Below are 13,026 nucleotides of genomic sequence, written 5' to 3' on the forward strand. Positions count from 1 at the left end.
CTTCTCCTTTTCCCATGGATGTGGCTTCCTGTGAGCCGCACTGCCGTGAAAGTTGTCTCTCTTCTGGGTCTGGCCACCCAGCAAGTCTACCTGGCTCCAGGATTGTTCTAGGGGTTGTCTGCACAGAGTCCTGTGCTGTGAACTGTCTGTGGGTCTCTCAGCCATGGATAACCAGAACCTGTTCCAGTGGAGGTGTTAGTGGGTGTGCAATGGACTCTGTGAGGGTTGTTTGCTTTGGTGGTTTAATACTCTATTTTTGTGCTGGTTGGCCTCCTGCTGGGAGGTGCATTTTCCAGAAAACATCAGCTGTAGTAGTGTGGAGAGGAACCAGTGGTGGGGTGGGCAGTAGAACGCACAAGATTATATGTCCTTTGTCTTCTACTACCACAGTGGTTAGGGAAGGCCCATCAGATGTGGGCAGGGCTAGGCATATCTGAGCTCAGATTCTCCTTGGGCAGGTCTTGCTGGACTCCTGTGGGGGATGGGTGTGAGAGTCCCGGGTCACTGGAGTCATGTACCTAGGAGGAGTATGGCTGTCTCTGCTGAGTCATGCACGTTGTCAGGGAAGTGGTGGAAAGCCAGTAGTCACAGGCCTCACCCAGCTCCCACATAAACCAAAGGGCTAGTCTCACTCCTACCAGTCCCCCACCAACAGCCCCATGTCTCTTTCCAGGCAGTGGGCAAGAGGGACTTGAGAACTTGCCCCAGACTACCCACCTCCCAGCTGTGAAAGAAGGGGCTTGTTCCCCAGCCTTTGGAGAGTCTGCACACCAGATTTGCGCCCTCCCCTGAGTTCTGGCCAGGAGGCTTCTTACCCTGTTACAAAGTTGAGCTAGAGATTTTCTTCTCCCTGTTGAGCTTTACCCCTGCTCCTCTGGCAGCCCTTCTGGTGGATCCCTGTGGTGCCAGGCACGAATGGCCTACTTGGGGACCTGGGGGCTTCCAGGGCATTTCCCACTGCCTCCTCTACTTATTTTGCTCGACTCTCTAAACTGACTCAGCTACAGGTAAAGTTGGAAACTTCTCTCGCAAGCAGACCTGCATTTTCTCCTGTGGGGTGTGTGTTTGGGAGAGGACGCTCTCCCTTTCCCATTTCCACTCTTCGGGTACTCACAGTATTAGGGTGTCTTCTGAGTCCTGCAGGAGCAGTCTGCTTCCTTCAGAAGGTTTGTGGATCCTCTTGGGATTGCTGGTTTGTTCTTGCAGTCAATCTGGAGCTAAAATTTACAGTGCAAGCCTCTTTACACTGCTCTGTCCGGAGCTGCAATCTAGTCCTGCCTCCCATCCTCATGATCCTGTGTGTGCTGCATTATTTTATTTAAAGGTCAAGGTGAATTTTCTGTGTATGGTTGGAAACTTGGAAATTATGCATATAATTTCCTTCCAGTCTGAACTTACAATTCAGAAGAGAACAGTGAGATGTCCTGTAATATTTCAAATATTTAGCAACCACCTATTGTGAATGAGATATGCTTTTTGTTGTTGTTTTTATTTCTTTTCTTTTTGAATGAGATATTCTACTATATGTAGCAAAAGACTTGGTCTCTGCTTTTGACATTCTCACAAGATGGAGGTGGAAGTAAACTTCCAGGAACTGAAGGGTCTGAGCTGTTAGCCTGCTTTCAAGCTAACAAACTAGTCTCTTACTGCTTACTCTTACTTTTCTGGCAAAAAGACATGAGAGTCCTGGTTCAGAGACAAGGGACCTTATTACTCATGGCAAAAGCAGTATCCAGAGCTCTAAGCTAGTATGTGTCAGTTCCCCATGTGCTGAGGTCTCAGGGTGATGCTAAGAGCCCACCATGGATGCCTGCACATGTATGCTGAGCTGCGTTACTGGGAAGGAACACTGAGACCGGGAATCCCTGTCCTTGTAGTAAATCTACACTTTGTCTAGGGGAGACATTCCCTCATTACTCAAGATTTCTTGGTGGAAACACAGCCCTGGGAAATGAATTGGGTAAAGAAAAGTCAAGGCCTTACATTCTTGGCATATCCAGCAGAAACTTGAGGGTGTGCTCAGGGCCCATGGCAGATGGCCTCTCCCAACATAGATCTGTAAGGAACATCAGCTCCATGACCAATGTCTATCATCACAAGGCAATAAAGAATAAATGGTGCAGGCATTTAAGAGAATAATTCATATAAAGCCCAACCCCCATCCCTTGTAATTATTAGCACATGCAGGGCTATTGCTGGATATTTCCTCATCACTTCTGTTTTATGCTGTGGAACTCTCCTTATCATTATACCTTCTATAATTATATCTTAGCTGATAATGGCCTCCCATGGGACCTCTTTCTTTATGCAAAGAGAGAAGACAGTATAGGGGGAAAAAAGCTAGTGAATGAACTAGCAGAAATAAATGTAAGACAGTTTTTCCTCATTTTGTCCAGCAAGCAACGGTATCAATATTCTGAATTCTTTTTTTTTTTTTTTTTTGAGATGGAGTCACTCTATTGCCCAGACTGGAGTACAGTGACGTGATCTCAGCTCACTACAACCTCCACCTTCCAGGTTCAAGTGATTCTCCTGCCTCAGCGTCCTGAGTAGCTGGGATTATAGGTGCCTGCCACCATGCCCGGCTAATTTTTGTATTGTTAGTAGAGACAGGGTTTCACCATGTTGGCCAGGCTGGTCTTGAACTCCTGATCTCAGGTGATCTGCCAGCCTCAACCTCCAAAAGTGCTGGGATTACAGGTGTGAGCCACCACAGACTGGCTCAATGTCCTAAACTCTTAATGTTCTTAACATGTAGGCATATGTAAGTTGTCATGGCTGTCACCTTTCTCTGTTAACTGTATTATTAATATCCATAATTTACTTGAAATGGAGAGATTTAAAAAATAATTTATTATTTGTAGCTTTGCCTAAGTATCTAAAACTGCTTTTTTTCTCTTGTGTTTGTTTTAGTTCATTATATACATAGCTTCCTTCACTATATTAGCATTAATATCATCAAAATGCTAATAACATCAGAATGTCCAGCAGCAAAACTCAATATCCGCAATGAAAGACCTGCCTTCTTTACACATTTGCCATTTTGAATAACCTTTTTTTTTTTTGCCTTCTTTACACATTTGCCATTTTGAATAACTTTTTTTTTTTTTTTTTTTTGTGGGAGTCGCACTCTTGCCCAGACTACACTGCAGTGGTGCGATCTCAGCTCACTGCAACTTCAAACCCTCGGGTTCAAGCGATTCTCCTGCCTCAGCCTCCTGAGTAGCTGGGATCACAGGTGCCTGCCACTGTGTTGGGCTAAGTTTTGTATTTTTAGTAGAGATGGGGTTTCACCATCTTGGCCAGGCTGGTCTTGAACTCCTGACCTCGTGATCCACCTGCCTGAGCCTCCCAAAGTACTAGGATTGCATGTGTGAGTCACTGTGCCCAGCCATTAAGGGATTTTATAGAATGTGGATTTCAGTGTTGATAAAGGATTCTGATAAAGCTGTCAAAAAGCAGAGATAGCCTGGCCAACATGGTGAAACTACTGCTCTCCAAAAAAGAAATTCAAAAATTAGACAGGAGTGGTGGTGCGAGCCTGTAGTTTGGCTACTTGAGAGGCTGAGGCATAGCCTGGGGGACAGAGTGAGACTCCCTCTATTAAAAAAAAGAAAAAAAAAAGCAGAGATAAAGGCATTATTTAAGCCAGAAAAGAATTCTGAAGAAACACAAACACAATACCAGGTGGTATGCGATTACTTAGAAAAACACCAAGCATTTAAACAAGCTGGAGGGAAAAAGTCTTTCTGGCATGTGTTTCAGATGAATACGTTTTATGAGACAAAGCAAGGCTGCCTCATGATGCATGTGCAAACAAAGGTCTGAGTTGTTTCTGTCTGTGAGTAGTTTCATTTGGTAGCATATGTAAAATTAATATTGTTTTTAAAAGGGTATTCATTCAAATGATAGTGGACTATGTGGTCAATAAAAATGAAATTTCTAGATTGAGGACAAAGTAAAGGTATTGTTTATATTTTAGCAATGGTACATTATGAGATGTGGCTATTGACTTGGTGTGGTGGCTCACGTCTGTCATGTCAGCACTTTGGGAGGCTGAGGCAGGTGGATCACCTGAGGTCAGAAGTTTGAAGTCATCTGACCAACTCAGTGAAACCCTGTCTCTACTAAAAATACAAAAATTAGCTGGATGTGGTGGCAGGCACCTGTAATCCCAGCTGTTCAGGAGGCTGAGGCAGAAGAATCACTTGAACTTGGGAGATGGAGGTTGCAGTGAGCCAAGATCATGCCACTGCACTCTAGCCTGGGTGACAAAGTAAGACTCTCTCTCAAAAAGAAAGAGACCTTGCTATTTTAGGTACAACTTTGAATTGACCTCCTGATATATATAAAACATATACTTAAGAAGCTCCCCTGCCATCTTTTCACTAAGCAAGGATACAGCAAGACATCAGCCATCTGCAACCAGAAAGTAGGCCCTTAGCAGAATCCAGCAGGCTGCGAGAAATGACTGTTTGTTGTTAGAGCCACTTGGTCTATGGCATTTTTGTAATAGCCTCAGCTGACTAAGACTCTGTATGAAACATGAAAAGACAAGCTACAGTCTGGGAGAAAATATTTCCAAACCACCTATCTGACAAAGGGCTAGTACCTAGAATACACAAAGAACTCTCATAACTAAACGGTTTAAAAAAAAAAAAAAAAAAAAAAAAAAGCAAACATTACAAATAGAAAATGGGCAAAAGACATGAACAGACATTTGTCCAGAGAGGATCTCCAGATGGCAAATAAGCACATGAAAAGATTTTTGACATCATTAGCATCAGGGAAATACAAATTAAAATCTTTTATGAAGGGGTATCATTATTTATGAAGGGGTGAGAATAGCTAAAATGCAAACAGTGACAGCACATGTTGGCAATCATACAGAGAAACCCGATCACTCATACACTGCTAGTGGGAATTAAAAATGGTTCAAACACTCTAGAAGGCATTTTTGCAGTTTTTAAAATAAAACTAAACATGCAATTACTGTAAAAATCAGCATTCATACTCGTGGATATTTATCTTGGAGAAATAAAAATTTACTTTCACACAAAAACCTGTACACAAAGGTTCACAGCAGCTTTATTTGTAATAGCCCAGCTCTGGAAAACTGCAATACCAAAAACCCAGATATTCTTCAGTTGTTTAGGATTAAACCAATGTGGTACATGCATACCGTGGAATACTACTCAGCAATAAAAAGGAGTGAACTAATGATACATGCAACAACATGGATGAGTCTAAAGGGAATTATGCTGAGTGGAAAAAGCCAGTTCTGAAAGGTTACATGCTGTGCAGTCCACTTATGCAACATTCTTGAAATGACAAAATTATAAAAAATGGAGAACAGACTAGTGATTGACAGGGGATCGGAACCGGGGGTTGAGTGCGGAGCAGGGAAAGAGGTGAATGTGTCTATGAAAGGTCAGCCCTGGGGGGACCCGTGAGGTGATGGGACTTTTCTTTATTCTGACTGTACCAGTGTCAGTATCCTGGCTGTGACACTGAACTACAGATTTGCCAGATGTCACCACTGAGAGAAAACCAGTAAAGGGTATCCTGGATCTCTCTGTAGGATTTCTTACAATTGCATGTCAATATACAATTATCTCAAGATAAAAAGTTTCACTTGAGTTACAGGTTGTGATTGATAAAAATTGCCCACCTCTTGTGGCCAGGCGCAGTGGCTCACGCCTGTAATCCCAGCACTTTGGGAGGCCGAGGCGGGTGGATCACGAGGTCAAGAGATCGAGACCATCCTGGTCAACATGGTGAAACCCCGTCTCTACTAAAAATTAAAAAAATCAGCTGGGCATGGTGGCGCGTGCCTGTAGTCCCAGCTACTCAGGAGGCTGAGGCAGGAGAATTGCCTGAACCCAGGAGGCAGAGGTGGCGGTGAGCCGAGGTCGCGCCATTGCACTCCAGCCTGGGTAACAAGAGCGAAACTCCGTCTCAAAAAAAAAAAAAAAAAAATTGCCTACCTCCTTAAATGTTGGCCATCTTAGGATTTTCTTAGACATGTTATTGCCTACCTAATAATTACCAAAATTGTAAAACACATCGTTGAATATTATGAACAGTTTGATCAGCATTGGAAAGGAACAAACGAATGTGTTTCTATGAAAGGCCAATTTTGATTATGAGAAAACATAGACACACAAAACAAAACCTCTGTGAAGTAGGTGGCAGTCAGCCTGGCTCGTTCTGGGTCCTAGCAGGAGGGCTGAGGACTCTGCCCTCTGGGATTTCGGGATGAGGCTGACGTTCTCCTGCACCTTTCCTCGCAGGATCTCCTCTTCAGCGTGTGCGCCCTCAACGTCCTGTCCACGATCGTGTGTGCGCTGGCCACAGCCATGTGCTGCATGCAGATGGTCTCCTCCGACGTCCTGCAGATGGTGAGTGGCCCGATCCCCTCCTCCTCTACCCAGTTTGAAACCAGTGCAGGAGTGGACGCTTCTGGCTTCAGCCCAATGCAGTGAGGACGATGGCCCCTGACAGTGCATGACACCTGGAGATCACCTTGTGTTGCCCTCTGGAAGACCAGGCATCTGCATGCGTCGTGCCGCTGATGTGTGTATTTTAGGTGGTACTGGAGCTCCATATTGACAGAGTTCTGCCGCTGTCATGTTCTTTAGGATGGCCCCTGGTGTGTGCCCTTGAGTAGTGTAGTGAAATTCCTGCAGCCCTGGATGTCCCCTGGACCAGCACCTCCAAAGCAAGGTGTCTTTCTCTGGCTTCAGAATTCTCTTTTAATCCAGGAAGTTTAGGAGTGTTAGATCAGTTCTTTTCTCACTGGAAAATTGCCAGCCTGTGCATTTTTAATTTGCTAATGAACCCTGAGCTCATACTCCAGCAGCCAGTCACTGGTCATCATTTGGCCCTCTGCCCAGGGTCGTACACAGGAAGACCTGCTGCTCCCAGGGGCAGCAAAGAGGCCAGGAGCATGGTTCACTAACATATGTTATAATATGTGGGTTATTGAAGGCTCTTCCTGTTTCAATGTGAATGGAACACAGCCTACTGATCAGAATGCTACTGAGTACAATAAAGAGAAATTGATGAGAAGATACTATTCTTCCATGGTAAGGGTAGGAATAGCTGCGTGCCCGCGCGCGCGCACGCGTTTGTGTGTGTGTGTGTGTGTGTGTGTGTGTGTGTGTGTGTGTGTGTGTGTCTCCATGTGTGTCTTTCTGTCTTTCTGCCTCTGTCTCTGTCTCTCAGTTTGCCCCTTTGAGACCTACCCTGCTTCCCATGCAATGTTTTATGCATCTTATGCAAGAAAAGGCAGCTTGTTTTTATAGAGAGTTTTTTATGTGCTCTTCGTTATCATTCACCCTGTGGCAGTCAACATCAGTTGATCAAGATATAGGGCCAGAGAGCATCATTACCAAGACGTTAAAAATTCATTGGTCCTAATTGCATGCCACGGGAGTCTCTCCCTCCTGGTGTATATCCACACAGCTGTCACAGCCAGGCTGCCCTTTCTGGGAGGCTACAGTTTTCTGAAAGGCATCTAATTAAGCAGCTCTTCGGTAGCCATGAACTTCTGCCCTTGTTCATCGGGGCCTCATGTTGGCAATTTTCTCCAGTGTGTTCTGTAAAGCAAAGGTTAAATACCTGGGGCTTCTCCTCACCTCAGCAGATTTTACTATTGATCTGTAAATATCACATCAGTTTCACCAAACTTACAGAACTAAAGGCATGTACAGGCTAAAAGTTTGCATTCTCCTGGTTTTATGCATTAAAATGAAAATTACCGACTAAATAAGAATAAAGTAAATTCTCGATGTGAGAGCGTACACAGTGATCACAGCAGCGTGCAGAGTCACTCTGTAGTTGTGATGGGTGGGGCGTGAGCAGGCCTGGAGCTGTGGGTCCGAAGCCAGGCATGCCCGGGTCTGAGTCCCACCTCTTCTGCATACGAGGCAGGTGATTCAGGGCATCTCACTGAACCTGCCTGTGCCTCGGTTTCCTCACCTGTGAAATGGAACACATGGGGTGCCTGAGGATCCCTAATACCTGTGATCTGTTTTGATTTGAAATGTGCAGGGACTATCAGTCTGTCACTGGGATGTCTCAGCAATGCCTACAGACACAGTGGCTGAGGCTCTTTACCAGCAGAAAATACCATGCATGGGAATGGCAGGCTGCGGTGACATTGGCTGCTTTCAGAAGCCCTGGTTGTTTCACCACCGAGTACTCTGTGGGTGAGTTTGCCTCACACCCCTGGCTTGGAAGCAGAAATAGCAGACTTCCTGCCAGCATGTCCTTTGCACTGGATGACGGTGTGGTGGGAGCCCAAGGCTCTGCTCCCCTGATGACACCCTGATTCTGCTGCCAGGCTTCAGAGTCATGGGGGAGGCAAAAGGGAGCTGCTGCTGGGTGGCCATGGCACCCTGTGGGACTGGCATGATCTTGGACACATCACTGCCTGTGGGTCCCCGTTGCCTCAGCTCCAAAGAAGATCGAGTGTGTACCCTGCTGTGCACACTTGCTGCTGATGGGATGAGCCCACTTATCTGTGTGTGGGAATGGGTTTTGAAGAAACGCGGTGGCCACATGGAGGTCAGCTCTCGCCATGTGGGTTGGAGGCGTGAGTCAGGCTGACTGTGCAAACCATGCTTTTAGAGGAGTGGCAAAGCCCAGCAGCGTCATGGTCACGCCCTCAGGGATGGAACCCAGAAAGGAAGACGCCTCTGAAGCTCTTTTTAACTTTCTTTATTTCATTGTCTACTTTAATAAAAGAAGTAAAATATGATCACTGAAACAAGTAAAATAATGCAGCAGAATGTAAAGAAAAAGTTAACAGTCTGTCTTCCCCCACCCCAGTCACCACTAACACTTTGAAGTGAATCTTTCCCTCCCTCCCTTCCCTCCCTCCTTCCTTCCTTCCTTCCCCCTCTCTTTCCTTCTTTTCCTTCCCTCCCTCCCTCCCTCCCTTCTTTTCTTTTCTTTTCCTTTCCTTTCCCCTTTCCCTTTTCCTTATTTTGTAGAGAGAGTCTTGCCGTATTGCCGAGGCTGCTGTTGAACTCTGGCCTCAAGTGATCCTCCTGCCTCACCCCACCCTCAACCTTCCATTTCTCTCTTGATTTCTTAATGCTTCAATAAACGTATATAAATAGTCTGTCTTCCATTTTTCTCCCTCTCCCTCTTTCTCTCCTTCCTTCCCTTCTTCCTTCCTTCCCTTTCTTCCTTTCTTCCTTCTTTTTAGCCAAAATGGAATTGTGTCATTCATATTACTCTGCAGTTGAATTTTATAACCTGAAACAGTCACGGACATTCCTCTAGGTCAGCATATGGAAAGATCATGTTAGACTTCACGGATGCATAGTATCAGTTACTATGTGATGTCGGCTACTTGCCATTTCTTCATCTGTGGATACTCGAGTTGACTCCTGTTTTTGGTGCTGGTGTTGGTTTTGGTTGTGCTGCCGCAGATGGTGTGATGGTGAGGCCTTTGTGCAAACAGCTGTAGCTCTCTGAACTGGCCTCTGCTGAGCCTTCACGCCATTTAAGCATGGTTCTCCCTCGTGGCTGCAGAGCACACTGCCTGCCGCCCACAGTACAGATCCCTGCTAGAAGCTTCCGCATTTCACACCTGCACCATTTCCGCTCCAAGAAGCTGGGCTGTAAGCTTTCCAAGGGACAGTTGTAGCTATTCCTAACTAGCTTATGCCAGTGACATTTGTTGTAATTACATATTCTAGTAATGTGTAAACCCATGAAATGCGTGCAGAAAGATAATTGTTTCTGTTATAACACAATCGAGTGCTTTTGAAAGATTTGGTGAAACTTTGGTGCTGCTGAATGTATTGCTCTCCATTTAGATGCAAGTGAGACAACTATGGGGGTTGCAATAAATGCTGATAAAAGTCTGGAGGAGCCGGGCGCAGTGGCTTACGCCTGTTATCCCAGCACTTTGGGAGGCTGAGGCAGGCGGATCACCTGAGGGTCAGGAGTTCAAGACCAGCCTGGTCAACATGGTGAAACCCAGTCTCTACTAAAAATACAAAAATTAGCCGGGCATAGTGGCACATGCTGGTAGTTCCAGCTACTTGGGAGGCTGAGGCAGGAAAATGGCTTGAACCTGGGAGGCGGAAGTTACGGTGAGCTGAGATTGTGGCATTGCACTCCAGCCTGGGTGACAGAGTGAGATTCCTTCTCAAAAAAATAAATAAATACATAAATCTAGAGGGAGTCCACTCGCACATTGCTTGACAAGTGCCTTTCAGCCGTAGCCCCACTTGAAAAACACAGAAAAGCATTGTTAGATCTATGTCTTATGGGTGCAGCTTATGTAAGAAAGACCACAGGGCACTCCACACAGCAGACTGACTCTCAGAAGAGTCTTTACTCGGGCAGAAAAAGGTCCATCCATGTATGTACAGTCAGCCCCACTTCAGCCAGCCATGGATCGACACTATTCAAGGAAAAAAAACACAATAAAAATAACAGAACAACAACAAAAATATAAATAAAAAACAGTGCACCATAACAGCTATTTCCATAGCATATACATTGTATTGGGAGTTAGAAATATTCGAGAAATGATTCAGAGTATACAGGAGGATGTGTGTAGGTTATGTGCAAATAAGACACCATTTTATATAAAAGATTTCACCCTTCACCGATTTTAGTACTCTGTGGCAGGAAAGGTTCTGGAAGCAATTCCCTGTGGATTCAGAGGGACACTGTATACAGCGTTTTTCTTTTGCTGGGGATCAGTGAGATGGGGAATTGGGTAACAGCTGTCTTAACATACAATTCACCTATCATACAATTACCCCATTTAAAATTCAGAGGTTTTCCCAGCACTTTGGGAGGCTGAGGCGGGCAGATCACCAGGTGAAGAGATCGAGACCATCCTGGCCAACACGTGGAAACCTCATCTCTACTAAAAATACAAAAATTAGCTGGGTGTGGTAGCGTGTGCCTGTAATCCCAGCTACTTGGGAGACTGAAGCAGGAGCATTGCCTGATCCTGGGAGACGGAGGTTGCAGTGAGCCGAGATCACGCCACTGCATTCCAGCCTGGGCAACACAGCAAGACTCCATCTCAAAAAAAAAAAAAAATCAGTGGTTTTAATATATTCACAGAATTGTGAAACCTTCACCACAGTCCATTTAAGAGCATTTTTATTATCCCCCAAGAGAAACCCATACCCTTCAGCACTCACCCCTATTTCCTTTCCAGGCTTCAGCCCCAGGAAACCACTAATCTACTTTCTGTATCCATGGATTTGCCTGTCCCACCTTTCACATAAATTCAGTGATACAATACGTGGCCGTTTGTGTCTGGCTTCTTCCAATTAACACGATGTTTTCAAGGTTCATTCCTGTTTCTACAGGTACCAACATTTCATTACTTTTTACGGCTGAACAATAGATTCCGTTGTATCAGTATACCACATTTTGCTTATTCATCAGTAGATGTTCATATGGGCTGTTTGCCTTCTTGGCTCTTATTCATAATGCTGTTACGAACATCCTTGTACAAGTTTTGGTGTGGACATAATGTCTTAGTTTATCTTGGCTATATATCCTGGAGGGGACTTGCTGGGTCATAAGGATGACTCTGTTTTTGAGTAACTGCAAGACTGTTTTCCAAAGCAGCTGCACCATTTTACATTCCCACCATGAGACCATGAGCATTCCAGTTTCTCCACATCCACAACCAACATTCACTATTTTTCTTTTCATTATAACCATCTTAGTGGTGGTGAAGTGGTATTTCATTGTGGTTTGGATTTGCATTTCCCTGATCATTAATGATGTTGAACATATTTTCATGTACTTGTGGCTATTTGTATATCTTCCCTACAGAAATGTTTTTCAGACATTTTGCTTATTTTTAAAATTGGTTTGTCTTTTTTTTTTTTTTTTTTTTTTTTTTTTTTTTTTTTTTTTCTGAGGCAGGGTCTCGCTCTGTCGCCCAGGCTGGAGTGCAGTGGCATGATCTTGGCTCAGTGCAGCCTCCGCCTCCCAGGCTCAAGCAATTCTCCTGCCTCAGCCTCCCATATTTGTCTTCTTATTACCGAGTTATGAAAGTTATTTGTGTATTTTAGGCACAACTCCCTGTCAGAGTTTTCTTTTGTAAATTTCTTTCCCACCTGTGGGTTATCTTTTCTCTTGAAGCACAAAAGTTTCCATGTGGATGCAGTTGACTTTCTCCATTTCTTTCTTTCGTTGTTTGTGCTTGTGGTGTCACATCTAAGAAACCACTGCCTAATCCAAAGTGATGTTTTCTTCTAAGAGCTTTATAATTTTAGCTCTTACACAGAGAATGTTCTGTCACCCAGGCTGAAGTGCAGTAGTGTGATCTCGGCTCACCGCAACCTCCGCCTCCTGGGTTCAAGCAATTCTCCTGCCTCAGCCTCCCGAGTAACTGGGATTACAGGCACCCACCACTGCGCCCAGCTGATTTTTGTATTTTTTAGTAGAGTTGGGGTTTCACCATGTTGGCCAGGCTGATTTCAAACTCCTGGCCCTTGGGATCTACCCACCTCGGCCTCCCAAAGTGCTGGGATTACAGGTATGAGCCGTGACCTCTGGCCTACACTTAGGTCTGTAGACCATTTAGAGTTCATTGTTATATATTGTGTGAGGTAAGGGATCAAGCTTTGTTCTGTTTCCAACACCCTTTGTTGAAAAATGAATCTTTCCCCATTGAATGGTCTTGGTAACATTAGTCAGAATCAGTTGACTATAGATACATGTGTTTTCTTCTGGACTCTGAATTCTATTTCATTGACCTGTGTCTGTCCTGGTGCCAGTGCCACATGGTGTTGATTGCTGTAGCCTCATAGTAAGTTTCGACATTTGGACGTGCGAGCCCTCCAGCTCTGTTCTTTTTCAACACTATTGTGGATATTCTGTGCCCTTTCATTTCATATTAATTGTAGGATCAGTTTGTCAACTTCTGCAAAAACTCCAGCTGGGATTTTGATAAGGATTGTGTTAACCTGTGGATCAGTTTCAGGAGTATTGTCATCTTAACAACAGTAGGTCTTCCAGCCTACA

At 44.7% G+C, this 13,026-nt stretch overlaps 1 protein-coding gene across 4 annotated transcripts in view; it reads left to right on the forward strand.

Annotated features, from left to right (window-relative positions):
* The window catches only part of ENTREP2 (endosomal transmembrane epsin interactor 2), a 408,260-nt gene that overhangs the window by 370,082 nt on the left and 25,152 nt on the right, over positions 1-13,026 (forward strand). For all 4 annotated transcript variants that reach the window (XR_012517863.1, XM_074400122.1, XM_039479991.2 and 1 more), the window contains one exon: positions 6,294-6,401. Coding sequence is in view for 3 of the 4 variants with exons in the window: in XM_074400122.1 (XP_074256223.1) it covers positions 6,294-6,401 (108 nt within the window). In the remaining variant the exon portion in view is untranslated. The remainder of the gene's footprint in view (positions 1-6,293; positions 6,402-13,026) is intronic.

This window comes from Saimiri boliviensis, chromosome 5, assembly GCF_048565385.1.
Source record: "Saimiri boliviensis isolate mSaiBol1 chromosome 5, mSaiBol1.pri, whole genome shotgun sequence".
Classification (NCBI taxonomy): domain Eukaryota; kingdom Metazoa; phylum Chordata; class Mammalia; order Primates; family Cebidae; genus Saimiri; species Saimiri boliviensis.